Source organism: Rhyacophila brunnea, unplaced genomic scaffold (assembly GCF_057557595.1).
Source record: "Rhyacophila brunnea isolate RB1 unplaced genomic scaffold, BYU_Rbru_1.0 scaffold_5, whole genome shotgun sequence".
NCBI classification, from domain to species: domain Eukaryota; kingdom Metazoa; phylum Arthropoda; class Insecta; order Trichoptera; family Rhyacophilidae; genus Rhyacophila; species Rhyacophila brunnea.
Window position 1 is genome coordinate 37903934 of NW_028233170.1, and position 18831 is coordinate 37922764.

Consider the following 18831-nt stretch of genomic DNA (forward strand, 5'->3'; position numbering starts at 1 on the left):
CCCTGTTCCTAGTAAGGAAGCAAGACGGCAGTCAACGATCCGTCTTCAACCTAAAACGCCTAAACGGTTTCCTACAACCATGGCCGTTCAAACCGTTCCACAATTTCAAGGTCCCAACATTCCTGCAAAGGGAAGACTGGTTAGTAAAAATAGACCTAAGCCAAGCGTACCAACATGTACCTATAGCTATACAACATCGCTGATTTCTTCGGCTAATTTACCAAGGAGAACTCCTTCAATTCACGTGCCTTCCGTTCGGACTGTCGGCAGCACCAAGACTGTTTGCCTCATTAACAAACTGGGTGGCCGAACACCTCTGGGGAAAAGGTATGAGAATCGTCACTTGAATACGTGTATTAATTAAGGCTCTAAGTACCAAAATCAAAAAAACTGACATTTTTATAGAAAAGTGTTCTACATACTAACGCCAATAACTTCAGCTATGGTCTAAGTGCCTCAAGCAAGTCAAAAAAATACAGCAAAATATTTAAACCTGTTGACGTTGTAAGTCCATTGGCCTGTTTTATTTATAATGGTGTAAATAGCACTACAGTGGTCAACTTCATTCAATATAAAATGGCTGACGATGATGTGTTGACACTTGCGACTTCCTAATACCTAAAATTATAGAAGCTGCCGTGATTACTTCACACTGTAAAACCACATTTTTCAAAAGGTCTGCTTCATGAAATTTTACTGCAATGACTCGGTATTTTGTATCTACAAGCAATACTACTTTTTGGTACTTAGAGCCTTAATTAATACACGTATTCACTTACTTAGACGACTTTCTGATGGCAAATCAGTCCAGAGAGATTCTTCTGTCGCAACTGACTTATATGATAGATTTCAGGCACTAGGCTGGATAATCAACAAGAAAAAATTTTGTCTGATTCCAAGCCAACAGCGGGAGTTCTTGGGTATCACGTGGGATACTCACAACAATCGGAAATATCTATCAACAGAGAAGTGCACATCACTTCGTCACCACCTGCGATTGCAGATCCAAAAAGGCAGTTGGTCGCTCAGGCAGGCCCAACGCCTCCTCGGGCGACTCAACTTTGCAACCTTCATCACTCCACAGGAGAGGTTGCATTGCCGACGTCTACAACGTACGAGCGCTCAATTATCAAGAAGCCACCCTCACAAAACAACATCGATTCCACCACAAGCTCGAGAGGACATCATGTGGTGGATTCGAGCGGTGGGCTCCTCAGGAAAGATTCACAGGGCAACCTACAATCACTTCCTCACCATAGACGCAGCCGATTCAGGCTGGGGAGCTCAGTTAGACGAGTACCACCTATCAGTTACATGGACAAAACGCCAATCCACGTGGCACTCCAACCGAAAAGAGCTGTATGCAATACTCTCAGCCATACAACTCCGGGAGCAAACGCTCAGGGGATCAGAATTACTCCTACAAACCGACAACAAAACAGTGGTGGCCTACATCAACAACGAAGGGGGCACAAAGTCCGCAACCCTACTAAGTCTTTGCCGACAGATCCTGCAAATCGCCAACCAGGCCAGTAAATCATTGACTGCACAATACCTTCCAGGAAAATACAACTGCGTGGCAGACCATCTCTCACGCAGCAAAATTATCCCAGAATGGCACCTAGTTATGGCGGCTACAGCCCCCCTATTTCAAAGATGGGGACTCCCAGACGTAGACCTGTTCGCGTCCAACACAGGCCATGTTGTCGCAACGTATGTCTCACGAAATCCGAACGATGCCCTTGCACTGTTCCACGATGCCTTCAGTCGACAGTGGGACTTCAAACTAGCCTCGATATTCCCGCCACCGAATCTAATTCCACAAGTATTGGCACACCTGAACATGGCAAGGGGAAGATATTTACTAGTGGCCCCATGGTGGAAGAAGTGTTTTTGGAGCGCAGACCTACCAGCAGAGATCGCTGGAACCCCCCTACCCGATCCCGCACTTGGAGTCATTTCTAGTGGATACGGTGACAAACCATCCACTTCCACAAGTCCGGGACCTATCACTTCAGTTATGGATAATTTTGGGTGGGCAGAGTTAGTTTCTAGCTGGTCGGTAGAGGACGGATCACTTCTCACTTCCGGCTGGCGACCATCCACTTTGAAGACATAAAAACCTGCATGGGACAAATGGAAGACATGGTGCATGGACAACACGATAAGCTATAATACCCCCGAGCCGATTGAAGTGGCTAGATACCTGGGTCACTTATACAATAAGGAAGGTCTTTCATATAACACTATTCTTGTACATAAGTCAGCCATAGCTACCTTTTGCAAACCTATGATCAGTAAAGACATCAGCAGTAACATAGTAGTGCGTCATATGTTAAAAGCCATATCCACCCGCAAGACTAGACCTACAAAACCACCGATTTGGGATCCAAGAATAATCGTGAACTACCTCAAGAAAACAACACCACTAGTATACAACCTATATGAAGTTTCACGCAGAACAGCTATATTATTATTACTCGCATCGGGACGACGGGTTCATGACCTTACCCTACTCAGTGTAGCGGATAATGGCCTAGTTCTAGTAGATAACGGCGACCATATAATTCTATGGCCAGTGTTTGGTTCCAAGACAGACACATCAAGGTACCGCCAATCTGGATGGAAATTAAGCGCTTCCAGTTGCCAAAACATCGATCCAGTATTTTGGCTACGAAAACTTATCCGCGTTTCCAATGAGAGAAGAGAAGAGGGTGGTAATATTCCGGCATTATTTATCTCGTCAGGAGGCCCCCCAAAACCTGCGACTCGAGCAGTAATCGGAAATTGGGTGAAGTCAGTACTCGCTGATGCAGGGGTACAGGAATCACCAGGCAGTACTCGATCAGCAGTCGCCTCTCTAAATTGGTTAGAGAATTTCCCCATAGATGACATCCTGCAGAGAGGTAATTGGCTCCAAGAAGCTACTTTTAAAACATTTTACCAGAGACCGATAGACACACAGACTTCTACAGCGGGGGAACAAAATATGTTGACCTCTCTGTTCAGCCCGGTGCACTGAGCTTAAAAGCAAGGAGATGTTATACCTAATTCTCATGTTAGGTTCATCCACCTTATCTTGCAGGATCTATCTTGCTTTACCAGGTGATAACAAACAGATATCTCAAGGGACTTCAGAGTCAATAGCGAATAATGAAAGGAGTTTTACCTACCTTTAAAACTCTTATTATTCTTGTTGACTCTGAAGTCCAGAGAAAACCTACCTGGTTTCCTTGAGACATATCAAATTGAATAACCAAAGACAAAGGACGCTACGATAGAAGCGTCAGTCCTGCCAGCCTGCTAAACAAGATAAGCAACAAGAGAGATAAATAATCGAGAAGAAAAGGGGGTAAAAAGGGGCCAGCACAGAAGAACACAAGGCAAAAAATACGATCAACATCCCAAGGGACTTCAGAGCCAACAAAAATAATAAGGGTTTTAATGGTAGGTAAAACTTCTTTCATTATGTCGCATACCTAGCAATATTAAAATAATATATTTTAATATCACCGCGATGCCTGAGTACCTAATAAATATTAGTCCAATCGCCTAAATAAGGTTGATTCTAGTCTTCAATCTCTTTGGATTGATAGCATTTTTTTTATATAATTGATAGATTTTTTCGATCCGGGGGGTGCGGATCTAAGGACCCGAGATTGAAGACCAAGAAGGAAATGTAGGTATGCATGCCTGCCATGGTTCAAACTGGTTACGAGTTAAGGTAGAGAAATACTACAAAAGTGACATTCTTAAATCTAGAAACAATAATTTTAATTTTCTGTAAGAAGTTATTATATACCTACTCGCTCAGACTTTTTCTTTTAAATTAGGTCGTGGTGAAGTGAAATAAGGTATAAGGAATAAGGTATAAGGAAATAAGGTGAAATATAATGTGGCATATACTCACCCCAAATTGCGGATATTTATATAAACATTTTTGGTTACCTCAACATTCGCAGTTTGCAGTGTCTACTGTCTAGCAGATAGCTGTCAAAGTAATGTCACTATATTAGTCGGTGTATAAGTCCATTACCAGTTGCTGTCAAGTCAATCTTATTTATATTTTCTATGTATCATTGAACATGGAAACCGATCATGACGAAAACTCTTTCGATCTATCGGACGATTTAAACGGTAAATCCGATTGCGATTCTGGTTTTCGGGAAGCTACTGATAGAAAAAATATTGATGATATTGCTGCCCCATCAGCTTTAAAATTTGACGAAGGTAATACATTTCGTGATGATTTCTATTTTCCAAATTTAGGAGTGATAAATAAATCACATTCATAAACAGTATCGCTACAGGAGATATAAAGTATTCTAAATATATATTGTAATTAGAACAAAATGGTTGTCATAGTGAGTAATCCTTTCTCTTTTAGCTAATGAAAACATCGAAAACACTAGAAAGCAGAAGTTACTAGAAACTGCTTTGAAAAGTCCACATGTCACAGTCGATGAATGGAAACGCCACGCAAAAAGTAAAGGAGGACTCATAAATGGTATGTAAATAGATGTGTTGTATAAATGACTAAATGTGATTTCCTTTCAAAACCCTTTAAATCAATTCGTATAGTAATAGAATAAAATCGTCTTTATAGGAAAGACTAAATAATATTATGGCAGCAAGCCAAACATGTCCCCACAGCTGCGTGACGATATTGTCATCCTAGTCAATATGGAATCGGCACTGGAAATTTTGTTTATAATAATTAAACTGAAATAAACATAGTAAAAACAAAATATACGTCTCTGTCACAACACTGGCTTTGACAACAGTAGCAGCGAAATAATGGTGTTGTGAGAGTGGTAGGCTGCCTCGGGCACAGCGAGGTTGGGTTGCAGAACTGATACATTAAAATTCCAAAAAATAAAAATGAACAATTTGATTATGTTGAGAACCAGTGATTATTTAGTGTTCAGAACCAACGGTTTACATGACAGTTTCGGTTCTTGTCTGTTTACTGTAAGCCAATGGCAAACAAATTTAAAAAATAGCCGATATACTGGATTATTTGTTAGTTTAGGTTAGGTTTTCATTCTTGAATTATTCATGAATTTTGCCAAAATCGGCCATGAAAATTAACGCGGTTCCCGCCTGGCTTCCTGTTAACCGACTTGTACCTCAGTTTCTATAGGTTCGGCAGAACACAGCTTTATCAAATTGAATGTAAGTAATTAAAACTACCTTGGATCACCAATGAAACTCATGTTTGCCGAATTTATGTATCAATACATATTGAAATATTTATGAATCTAAGAGCTTGCAAAGTGATTTTGTGAAACAAGTGTATATGTAGAATAAGATTGTAGATACGTCTAAGAAGCACATTACTATAAAATATAATTAAGTGAATATATTATATTCTGTGTTACATTTTTTAAAATTCATTTGTATTATCTAAATCTATTGATAGTATTTGAGTGCTGAAGAGACAATGAGTACAAGTTTTGTATTATGTAAGAAATGCATTTCTTTTTACTGCTCGTGGCCGTAAAATACTTATTTTCCGGGCCATTGTTATATTTTGATACTGCAGACAACTTTATCTATATTGGTTCTCTTGTGATGTCACAGAAAATTTTAATAAGAAAGTAATGCCATCAAACAATTGGTACTTTGGACGCTTAAAACACTAATGTCATTACAAATTACTATAGTGGTACAGTAATTAAATAATACCCATCCAATGCCCAACAAACTAATCCACTCCCTACCGAACCCAGTCTTAATTGGGATTATCTTGATTCCCAAAAGGTGATGTTTAGCACCTGTGGTTGTTTAAGCGTCTAGATGTCCAACTACCCAAGACTTTGGTTGTCAAGTGTCCTTTAAATTTTGAAGAAAAACAAAGTAGAAAATAAAATAAAAGGAAAGCGGCCGAGCCAAGTAAAAGATGAGATCCTTTAACGCTCGCCGTATGTCACTACAAAATTTTTAATGCGATAAAGTTTGCCTTTGTGGGCACCAGGTCGGATATACAATGGTACCATGTGAGAGTACAGTGCACAGCTACCATTTATTTCCGAACCCAAGAAGTTATCAGGACTCATTTGTATATTGTCTAAGGTTGCTGTCACCGGCAGTACATCGTTTCTGTCATTGAACCGTCTTGCTCAGCCCCCTTCCGCCTTTTTTTGTTAGCTGCTTCTACTATGGAACTTAACTTCCAATACAGTAGATTTTAAATTAACGATGTTCAAAACATTTATGAAAATATTTTTAAAAAAATGTACTTTCCAACAGATGCTATCAGGCGACATGTCTGGCCATTACTGGTTGGAGTGAGGGAGGACGAGAAATCTGAAGCGCCCACTTTGGCGTCTTTATCTGACCATGCAGAATACAATCAAGTTGTTTTGGATGTTAATAGATCTCTTAAAAGGTTTCCTCCCGGCATCCCCTATAACCAAAGAGTCGCCCTTCAAGATCAACTCACCGTACTTATTCTTCGAGTTATTATGAAATATCCGCATTTAAAATATTACCAGGTATTTTATCCTTCGCTTTTAATATTATAGAATTGATAATTTTCTGACCAGATTAGATTTCAGTTAAACGTCAATTAATAGACTAATTTGGTATAAGATTTAAATATAACATGTAGACTATATTAAATTTAATGGACTGAAAGTTTTGTCCATTAAATCCGAATTCCAATAAATTGCGACCCGCAAAATCAAACTGTGCATTGTTTTGCTAGTTAAAGACAACAATCTGTGAAAATATCCAGAAACTCTAGTACTTTGTACAATATATAATATTATATTATTCTTTTTAGCACTACAACAGGCCATAAAGCCCAATGACATTAGTGTAATGACACAGTGGTATAGTATTAGAGGTGAAACAATCACAAATACCTAGGCTTTGAGAAAATCACAGACTGGCTGTCGTCAAAATATTACATTTACAATATTTACTTTTGACTGCCATATTATTAAATAGTAACAATTGCAAATAATGAAGTACAATGACATAAAACATATTCTAATTATATTATAAAACGATAATTTGGTATTGGTCAACAATGTAGACTGATAGATTTTACTGACTACCACAGAGATAGAAAGTACCGAAACAACAAAATTTTTAACAAATGGTCTTTTCCTTTTTTGAATCACTGTCAGTAATGCTAATAATAAGTATTTTCTTACTTATGCATTGCTATATTTTGATATATTTAAGACGTCATTACATGGAATTCGAGTATGCTGTACCTATATATTACACCCCATCCTCTTTTTGCACGGGGGATATGTACCAAAGACTACCGTGCAAAACAAAACCGTGTAAAAAAAGATAAGGTGCCCATACAAAAATGATAGATAGGTTCCATTACCAAAATACAAAATTCTTGAACTCGAAAATAAATAGAATTTATTTATTATTTATACATAAAACTATTTATAAATAAAAATACATTGTTTTCGATTTAAATTAAATTTAGCAAAGAGAAATATATTCATTCAGTGTCGTTACTTGACAATAAATGTGCCCGTTTACTGCTGTTTTTTGCTGGCGAAAAATCACTGTCATCACTGGATAGATTTAATGACGCTGATGCCGGCACGCGGCGCGTCTCTCGTATCGAACCCGAAGTGACTGACTAGTGGCGCAATATATGTACGTATGTATGTCTGGGCGGCATCCGGTGACAATATATGTATGCACCAGTGGTGTGCCGTCCATTATAATGCAGTTTTTTGATAAATATGTACATATATACGTATTTTTATTTTTTTTAGTTTTTTTAAACTGTGTTAATGCAAAAAAAATTGTGTAAATAAAAAATATTAAAAAGTATTCTGTACATTTTTAAAACTGCGTTATTTCGAAACCGTGCAAAAAGTGGGTCGGGTGTATATTATCATTGCGTAATATATTTGAATTCAATCTAGAATCTTGATAAACTCAAAACCAATAAGACTTTACATTAGTTAGTTAGAACTACGGTGTTCAAATGTCTAACTAATAATTAATTTTGAAACTACTTTTGGAGTACAAATGCACCGTAAAAAAAAAACAGATTTAATGGAATTAAGTTAAATACTGACTTAAAAACCTATCAATAATATCAGAAGCATTTGCCGAGCTATTCTAATTTTCAACTTATTTTGTTTTCAGGGTTATCATGACGTGGCAATAACATTACTTTTAGTATGTGGCGACAAAGCATCGTTTCCTTTGCTGTGTCGGTTATCTCAAGGAAAGTCGGCACCTTTAGAACCCTTTATGCAAGACACCATGAAACCTACCCAACATCGACTTAATTATCTCCACCCCATTATAAGAATGGTACATGAACAATTAGCAGATTTTTTAAAAAGGTAACTATTACATAAACATTATATTACTATTTCCAAGATGTCAGCATAACATTAAACAATTTTACATATTTGTAGTTCAGTGAATTTAATTACAAAATGTTTTTATTTGTCATTATTTTTGTAGATCAACTGTGGGCACCATGTTTGCTCTTCCATGGTATCTTACGTGGTTTGGACACAGCCTTAATCGATACACTGATGTCGTACGACTTTATGACTATTTCCTTTGTGCACCACCTATGTTTCCAATATATGTGACGGCAGCTATAGTTCTGCACAGATCCCCGGACATATTTGATCTGGATTGTGATTTGGCTACGCTGCATTGCTTTTTATCAAAAGTAAGTTTTACAAAATTCTCCTATCCCTTAAGAGCATACATCAGTGAAACGGCAAATAATTTTCAAGAATAGACGGTACATAATTTCGCCCTCGTTGCCAATCGGAGAGCGATAGTCGAGCTGTGAGCATATCAATTTGTTTTGTGATGGCGTCAGAGGAATATATTTTTAAATCGTGTAAAGATGACTAAAAAACGTTACGTATTTACTCCAAAAAGAAAACATGTCAATGAATATATTATTATCATTACTAATATAACAATAAACATAACATTAAATGGACGCATGTTGAATTTTTATGACAAATTATGTTTTGTTCGTCACGCGTCGTTTTTACAATCTGCGCGTCGCGTAGTCACGATCTTTTTAGACTATGCTTCAGCTGAAGTATATATAGCCTTAATATAAAATAAGAAAATGATCAGACGCTGACATGTTATCTTTTTAATCTACACGGAAGATAATATACTAACCAAACATTAATAATTCTAATATTGTGAGGAAATTTTAGATTCACAATTTATTTCACTATAATTCTCTTTTATCTGCCCTAAAAAATATATATGTATTATGATATTGTCACTTTTGTATTAATATCTACTGATTATAAAAAATATGTAAGTTCCTGACATTCAGCGAATTTTTTTAGCTTCCAGAAGATCTACCCTTTGAAGATATTCTTCAAAAGGCCTTAGAACTCTATGATGGTCATCCACCTGAGGATATGGAGAAGGAAGTCATTCTGTTTGAGCTAAGAGAGTGAGTAATATTCATTTTGGTAGAATACTATTATAAATAATGAAAGATATAGTAAAAGTCCATAGTATTTAAAAAAAAAAATCATTATTCATTCAATCCATATGTAGCATAACCACCACAATGTGGTGTTTTCTTTACCCACAATACGTCATCATCATTGGCTCTACAATCTTAATATCTGAATCTGGACTGCCTCCAGTTTTGAAGATTAATGGAGTGACCTACAATACATACTAAAGTAAATTACCATCATCGCTCCTAAGAGGACCATATGGCTCTCCACAGAGTGAAAGTTATATCAACAGATTGTTTTACGAGGAATGGTGGTAGTCATTTGCCGGCCCATTCAGTCATGGGTGTGGATTAAACATGTATTTTTGCCAACTGCGGGATCGATCCTGAAACACAGCTTCAGAGACTGTCATTCTACTGGCTAGGCCACCGTGGGTGCGAATGGATTAATTTGGAAATCATTTAATTTTTTATATATCTTTATATTTTTTTGAAAATTACCATACAGTAGGTAATCAAGTATACATAAGTGAACACCTTTATTTCTCTTCTCAGGGAGCAAGAGCGTAAAGAAGATGAAGAAAGATCGAAGAGGAGACAAGTAGCGAGGCGGACAGGGGCCGGAGGTCGACCTCTGTGGAGTGTCAAACTTCAAGAACTGCGAAGGTTCATCAACGACACCCCCATCCTGGGAATGGTGCCCCCGCAATACCGTGCCATTTTCGCCACAGCCACATTACTTGTCGGCGCTTACGCCTTCTACAAATGCGATTATTCAGCTTTGAACTACATCAGATAGCATAAGCATTCTTATCTAATTGTATTTGTGAGATTTTAAACGTCTCGCATCGATTAGTTATCTCATTCCTCTTTTCTCTTAGGTTTTTATCTATAAGACATGATTGATTTGTTGTATATTATTTATTGTTTATATAAAAAAAACCTATTCGTGCAGTATTGTAAAAAAACTTGTAGTGAAGCGAGTATAAAAAAACCATCGACATAACGAAGCTAGGAAAGTCTGCTACATACAATATATCGTCACCGTTCAGGCAAAAGTTACCAACCCTAGAAACATAGTTTTGAGATATCGCAATTTGAAAGTTTGAAAATGCAGTAAAAAATCAGATTTTAATGTTTTTAAGGTTTTACCTATATTAAATTATTTTCTCATGTCTTCTTAATAATTTCTTTAAGGTAATTTTACTTTTTGATGCTAATTAAAACATCTGGAAGGTTTTGAAGGAGGCAAGGTAGCTCAATTATGGTTTGGTGACTTTTGCTTGTTAATAATCTGAACAATGTTAGAAGAAAGAAGGATCAGTAAAACTCACCATCCATAGTATAGTGACTTTTGCTTGTATATTTATAACGAAGGATTTTTTTTTTATATGGTCAATAATGTCTATTCACCCATAATGATTTTTGCTTGTTAAGATTTTATCGAAAGTCATTTAGTGAAAAACAAATAATTCGGATTTAAGCAAAATTTTACTAACTAATGTACCGTGATGAGTTTTGCATCTTAAAGAACATAATTTTACACTTCGGGTGACATACTCAACTCAAAACTGCCATTTTCAGGGTTGGTGACTTTTGCCTGAACGGTGACAATATTATAAATGTTTTGTATCTTCTAAACTTAAGTATTTTTTGCATGAAAAATTATTTTCACAGTGCGTTTTCAAAGTATTTGAGTAAATACCCAAAAATTCAAAACACACAGTGTTCAGTGCTTTCTTTAAAAAATACTGCACTCTAGTAGTGTATAAAATTATCCTGGCTTACTATAAAATGTATATTGTGAAAAATATTATTAAAAAAAATGTTCATAGAAGAATACAGGTGGCGGTTCACCCGATAATTAAAGCACTCATTATTATAAGATTGTAACTGACATTAAATGTTTATTAAATATTATTATTAAAATGTATATTTAATTGCACCTTCATAACATTTAAATATTCTGTGTAAATTTTGAATAAATAAGATATTGTCTTAGGCATAATTTATCACATAGAATCTTTATTATTATTATTGTTTAATAACTTTTTACTCATTAAACATTGTGTTATAAATAGCTTAAGCGTTGGACTATAACGCCGTGGGTCCCAGGTTCGAATCCTGGGTCTGGCAAGTACACATATTGTTTTTCAATTTGTGTGTGTCAGGGTATGGACCTAATAGGTTGAGCAAGTGGCTGACATCCATTTCTCGTAAAAAACAAAAAAATCTATCAATACAAACCTCTACTCTGCGGAGGCCCATATGATCCTATTAGGATGGGACATGGTCGAAAGAAAGAAGAATACTTGTAGTGTAAGCCAGGAGTAGTCGATTCTTTAAATATTATTTGACAGATGCTTTGCTTTAACTTGATATCTATGTAACAGAAAATTCTACAGAACAGACAAACGTCAAACAGAAGAAATTAAAAATATTCACCAAAATTATAATCTGTCATGTTGAGAGTTCCCACTAAATGGTCAAACTTCTTGTGCCGTCCCCTATCGGAGGTCTGTCACCATCAGGGTGATCTTTTCTGACGTCTGCTACCAGAACAGTTCTGTCGATCTGCACTCATATTATAGGTCATGGAGTGCAACTTCCTCTACTAAATATGTTTTAATTATTGTTTCATGAATATTACATATTATTTCCCTTACTATGCCATATAAATACTGAAAGCTACTTCAAACATTGGTTACCATTTTCGTAGTTTATTTAGTAAACTATTAAGATTGCGTAATGGTATTTTTTCGTAAATTATTTTAATAAAACTTTTTTTTTAATTTGATGCTTGACTTTTGATTAATTTTGCAGTAGGTATATGGGTTAATTGTCATTAATTTTCTACAAACACGTATCTCAATTTTCAGTTGTTTGATGTAATGAATACAGAATTTGAATACGCCCATATTCCACCAACACATAAAACATATTTTATAACATAATATATGTAAGCAATGACAAAAATATCGTATCACAATAAAAGACTTTTATAAATATTATAAACTCATATCTTGAGATACGTGTTTGTAAGTACACAGAATACTGAACTCCGACAGATGATTATACTGAAGTTCTTTCTCGCAATTTAAGATATGTTTACTGCAGTAATATTGTGGAATGATTCACAGTAATAAGTTTGACAATATGACTGATCGATCGAAAGTGTTGTGCGATAGATTGGTACTAAATGGATATTTCACAGAAGAAAATTTATTTCTGAATTAAAAACTGAGAGAATAAAGTCGCTATTTGCCTCTCCTGAAAAGTTGTGTTTTTTGAGATACGTGTCTGTAGAAAATTAACGACGTTACGTGGCTTTGATTTAATTTAATACTTCCCTCCTGATATAAAAATGTAATTGTTAAATACTTGTAAAGCTAGCGAGTAGATTTGTCAATATTTTTATTACTTATAAGAGACTGTATCTACCTTATTTTTAATGTTAAGCTTTGTATAAGAATGTTTATATGTGTTGTTTATGTATAGTCTAGTGATTTTATATTAACTATACCGATTCTTACATTTATAAAGCATTTTACTTACTAAACCAAATAAATAACTTTTTATAAAAAATTCAGTCGCTAGTGCTGTCGACAACCTCATTAATTAATAAAGTATTTTAAATAGCCTTTTTAATGTGAAGTATTTTGGGGTTTTTCACATATTGGAATAGCTCTATATAAACATAAACCAACATTCTTTCAAGTGTTATATCAGAATATTCAATAATTGTCCTCGTTTCTCTCATTTCATCAGCCCTAGATCTGTATTCTTTTAGTTTACTTTCTCCCATGACAGAATGTGTCATTAATATAATTAAAGGGTACTTATTTTTGAAGAGGTTCCTTAACTTATTTGTTCCACATTTTTTAATTTTGTAATAAATAAAATACATACATATACATACTTGCTTACAACGGTTATAACATAATATACATCATATAAGCATGGATGTTAACAACTTGAAAACAATATTATTACGTTTGAAGTAAAAAATGATGGATTTTTGAAGAATTATAGGAGTATTTATTCCTAAGAAAATAATTACGTCTACCAAAAAATATTCTTTTTAAATATTAATTATTCATATATAGATCATAGGTAATACATTATTGTGTCAATTGTAAAAGATGTGTAAATGGATATATATTATCGTCAGTCTATCTCGTGAAACTCATTAATCATTTTTTTTGTCAAAAACTTGATTTTTATTAAATACGTTAGTATCACTGAATATCTCTGTAAAATTAGTGCACCCATAATCTTATCATTTCAAAAATCAATCCAAAAAACCTTGCAAATCGTGTCCATATAACGGACATATTGGCAAATCTCATAAATACTTCATAAATGTAAAGTGTAATTATTGTAACCATCCGCTCTTTTTTTTTTCATTTTATGAATTTTCCAAATTCTATTTTCAACCCTTGAAAAAAAGTTGAGATTTACGATGTTTACAAGATAGAAAAACGTTATTATAATAATTATTATTTGGAATTACGAAATATACATAGAAAAAGTGTGTCCACTATTAATGAGATTACGATTATTCAGTTTTAATTTAATTAAACACCCACGATGGCCGCGCGGGTTACGCATCGGCCTATAGTGTTGTGGGTCCCAGGTTAGAATCCTGAGTCTAGCAAGTACACGTTATATTGTTTTTCAATTTGTGTACGAGTCAGATGGACCTAATAGGTTGAGCAAGTGGCTGACATCCATTTCTCATAAAAACAAAATCTGTTAATACAAACCTCCACTCTGTGGAGGCCCATATGATCCTATTAGGATCGGACATGGTCAGGAGATATATAAAACTATGTATGTGTAAATTCTATAGTTTTCAATTCATTTTAGAATGATAACAAAAGGTGTACGTTAAAATATCAATGCCGGCTTACTTTTTTTTTACTTAAGTATATTATATTGTTTGTTTCATTATATTTTATAGATACCTATGTATTATTATAATTTATTTTTTTACCATACCTTCTATAATAAAGTTAATGAATGTTTTATATTGCTTACAACGAAAACTATGTATTTACATATTATTGTACTAGTCTAAAATAGACGTGAACTAACTACATAATATGTAATGTAATTGGTGTGGTTAGAATGCAGCATATAAGTCTTCGGGATTTAAAAATGACCATTAATATTTTTATGGAGTGTTTGGACTCTAGGCTATATCAGCGTACATTGACTATAGCAACTCAACATTTTTAAGCAGTTGATAACTCTATTCCCAGATTAACGTAGAAGAAAATATTCTGAAGTATTCAGTTACCTATTATGGCCATTGTACACACCGTGATAAGCCAAATTACACCGCTTGAGAATATGAATGCTATATTGTCATATTAGTTTATTTAGCATTTGTTTAGTGTGACATAGAAGAGATTCTTTTAAAAGAGGCTTTAATAATAATAAATTCAATCATATTGTTCTATACTGCACCAACTAACTAGAAAACTGGGGGTTTGGGGAACTAATATTCTCGCAATTCTTACATTGCAACGCTCGACCCCACCCCCAACACAGTCAGTTCTTTGCAAAGTTGTCGTCGCAGTCTATCTTTGTAAAATGTCATGCAAAGCATCGTTTAATTTCATTTATAAAAAAGACATCACCTTCTAATTTTAATCAGCGGATCCATTAAGTTTCTTGGTTATTGGTTGTGAAATTAATTTAAAAATAAGCATAAAACTCTCAATTCATCACTATTCATTACACATTAAAGGACTCGGGGAAAAAATATGTAAAAATACAATTACTTAGTGTATAGCTTTACTAAAAACATGCTGTGCTAAAGGTTTTATTATAGATCTTCGTTAGATATTATATTATTTATTTGTAAACATTATTACTTTATTATACATTAAATAACATACCACCCTTTTATCAGTGTTTTAATATTTTTAATTTTACATTCTTAAAACTTAACAACTTGACATAGAATAATACATCGCAATAAATGAAATATTGAAAATTGTCATGCTTAACAAATTTAATGTTCTCAACATAGTACATATAGAATCATTCATTTATAAACTAACTATAAAATAATAAAAGATGACATAGCCTCAGTTTATTGGTAACATTTTTTTATATGTCGGAGGGTTCAAAAAAGTTATGTACAAACAATTTCGCGAAAACAAAAGAGGGTCTATATTTACATAGATAGTGAGTAAGACAAGATTATGCTTCGACTCACGGTAGTGAGATTTTTTACTTTGATAATAAGAGCTATAAGCAGTCAAAAAAACAAAATCAAACTTTGATGTCATGACAGAAAAAGAGAAAGAAGTTTTTGTTAATTCTATAACTTTGGTGTTGACATTATTGATAGAAGTTTTAAGTCATAAATTCAAAAATCCACAGCTGTTAACATCGACAACTAAAAAATTGTAGAATAAATAAATACTTTGTTATTATACAATGAAGTTCTACCATGGAAACACCAGATCAATCAATGAGAGAATTACTAATTAATTACCACATTTAAATATCATGTTAATTATGTCTAATGGCCAACTAATGCAAACGCGCCAGTCGCGTTGTCAGCATTAAATGAGTTAAAAAGTTGATTTAACTTGAAATAACTATTATTAATATGAAGACGTATTGCTACCATTCGCAGTATGATTATGGGTCATATTACAATTCATATGAGTCGACACAAAACATAGAGTCAACTGCACATATCACAATAATACTATAATTATTACTACTCATGACATTTCCTCTATTATTTCATTATCAAAGTTAATTAGCAAACATTAGTGATTCAGACACTACATAATTTTAAAAATCTTTCACAATTTTATTTTCATTTGTCAGAATTAAATTTTAAATTTGTTGTAAAATGCAATATTAGTAAGTAATAAAAATAAACATAAATTCAATACATGCATATTCTAATCAATTTTCAGATTAAATAATTACCAAAATGTACCACATTATAAATATGCAAGTAGGATTCAATGGCTTTTGCAGGAAACAAAAGTAGACTGAACAAGATGGTAATGCAGACGCAACCCAAACAAAGTCAGTGATAGCGATCGTAGACAATAAACACATTAGTCGCACTTGCAGAATTCGATTCTGTACACCGTAATTGTTAAGTGGTACCACTATAATAGTGTTATAACCAGTGGCGGCTTGTCCATATGCACTGCAGCACCCCCAAGCAAATTGAGACAAATGTAATATTATAATATACATAAATTTATGTATCTATGAAAATATCAATATTATTAAGCGTGTAATCAGCTCGCCCGCGCATCGATACATCCAATGTCCAATAATATTAGCAAACACAGCGGTAGCTACTTGATTTTGCACAGTACCGATTTCAATAGAATATTCTCGAGTCGGTGGAGGAGGACGCAGGCAGCGGTGCTCACAAATGGAAGCCTAATCGGTACTGCGGATCAGACAGTCCGATTTCAGTATTTCTCCGTTTCTGCGTCGCGTGCTATATAATATAGCTATAATGATTTATTAACATTGTTTAAATTTATTTCTGAAAACAATTTATGCAAAGTTCTTTATTTTAATTATTATTATAATTAATTAATTTAATTTTCATGTTAATAGTAAAATATAATCCAAATAAACTTTTATTTTTAATGAACTGCAGTACCCCCATATATCTTATCCACGAGCCGCCACTGGTTATAACCGATTCACCGTATATAAAAAAAACATCGATATCATTTTTGTGTCACATTCTGTTTTTGCTAGGTCTACCTCTAATTTTATTATTAACAACTTTTGATGAGTATTAATATTAGTACAGATATAAATGCAGCGAATTTACATTGTGTGAATATTTAAGAGTGAATAAGATACTGACTCCACTATGTAATACTTTACTATTCTTTTGATTTTTTTTACATTACTATATTTTACACAACAGAATCAATATACTTACAGAATTATAATAATGACTTCTCTATAATGAATCCACATGTAGGTACATCATAAATATGTTTATAATTCTTGAAATCAGTTTAATTAATGGTATTTTTCAGAATATAACACAATGTTTTTTTACCTAAAATATTTCTCTGTAAAAAGATTCGTATTATATTCAAACTCTAAGAAAAACAAAATACGTTTTGTCATGACCATCGGCCAGAAAATTTGTCCACTGTTTACCCAATAAGCTTAAAAAGTTTAATACATAATAATTGTTTTTCTTTGTTTAAAAGTATTTCCTTCACCAGTTTTATTAAATTAATTTTTATCTGTATTTAATAATTCCTTTCAAATTATAAGATAATGCTATATTCGTTGCCACGTTATGTATTCGGGTACATTGACTTCCATAAACTGAGGAATAAGTTACACGTTATTAAAAATAATGTGTTTCTTGTGACAGTGATACCAAAAAAATGTCAAGTTCAAGGTAAAATCATGAGTTTTTATATGCTGGCAGCATAATAAAGAGGTACAAAAAATCATATTATATACGTTTCATACGTTCAGATGCTCCAAAGACTAAGCCAGGTCCGCCCCAAGAAACGTGGTCGTAAAAAATCGCCCCCCTATATTAAAAAAATATGAAATATAGAAGAATGAAAATAAATACCTCATTAGCAAGACACTGAACTATAAAATCATTGATTTATATGGGGTGTCGCAGATTATCTTAGTGGATATACATGTAGCCTTCATAGCTATTTAACAATATGTAAGGAATACCTACATTTACTATAAATCGGTTAACACAGATATTTTACATGTAGCGCATTCTTGATATATACACAATGATGATAAAATCATATTAAATTTTACAGGTTGATTTATTAGTTAATAGCTATTTCGGGTGTCACATTATTATCAAGACTACTTTTACAAGACTATAAGAAGACTGTTTTCCGTTATAGTTTTATGGTACCATCTGCCCATATTATGTAAAAAGCATTCGGCTGAGGCCCTCAGCCTGAGTGGACATCTTTGTGTAAGGCAATGACCCGTAAACTTATACCTGTAAACGGGGCGGGACTGGATTGAGCAAAACATTTTGTTTACTACACAGACTCATTTCAAATAGGTACTTAATTAGACTCATGGTTGCCATCCATATACTAGACCAGAGACTCAGAATTCAAAAAATCTGTGCTTTTGAGTAATGACCATCAACCAATGTGTATGAGAACCAGGCCTTTTAATGTTACTAGTGATAAAAAAAAATTAAACTTCAAAGGAAGCTGGCAAGAAAAAAAAGTAGTAATTTTTTACATTCATCACAATATTCTTATTTATATATTTTAGCTATGGACAACTGCTAATTATTGTTCTAGCTAATGCTACACTTGTGTCAGATCAATCTAAAATCTGGATTTGATCGCCACTCATGA

General features: G+C 33.9%; 1 protein-coding gene across 2 annotated transcripts; it reads left to right on the forward strand.

Annotated features, from left to right (window-relative positions):
- The first annotated feature begins 3965 nt into the window (after positions 1 to 3965).
- On the forward strand, positions 3966 to 11867 carry LOC147066370 (TBC1 domain family member 20). 2 transcript variants are annotated; one of them, XR_015071582.1, is made up of 8 exons: positions 3966 to 4230; positions 4388 to 4507; positions 6253 to 6497; positions 8134 to 8336; positions 8461 to 8677; positions 9327 to 9436; positions 10004 to 10488; positions 11033 to 11867. XR_015071582.1 is itself a non-coding variant. In XM_085955256.1 (7 exons), the coding sequence occupies exons 1-7, from the start codon at positions 4086 to 4088 to the stop codon at positions 10245 to 10247; spliced, it is 1284 nt and encodes a 427-aa protein (XP_085811382.1). In that variant the 5' UTR covers positions 3966 to 4085; the 3' UTR covers positions 10248 to 10756. The 2 variants fall into 2 exon arrangements, 1 of the variants encoding a protein (XP_085811382.1); XM_085955256.1 differs by lacking the exon at positions 11033 to 11867 and having other exon boundaries at positions 10004 to 10756.
- Positions 11868 to 18831: the final 6964 nt, after the last annotated feature.

Excerpts from the sequence above, each read along its gene's own strand:
- LOC147066370 (XM_085955256.1), top strand. The coding sequence starts at position 4,086 with ATGGAAACCGATCATGACGAAAACTCTTTCGATCTATCGGACGATTTA. Across the intron at positions 4,508-6,252 it reads TAAAGGAGGACTCATAAATG|ATGCTATCAGGCGACATGTC; the intron begins GTATGTAAATAG and ends ACTTTCCAACAG. Across the intron at positions 8,678-9,326 it reads TGCATTGCTTTTTATCAAAA|CTTCCAGAAGATCTACCCTT; the intron begins GTAAGTTTTACA and ends GAATTTTTTTAG.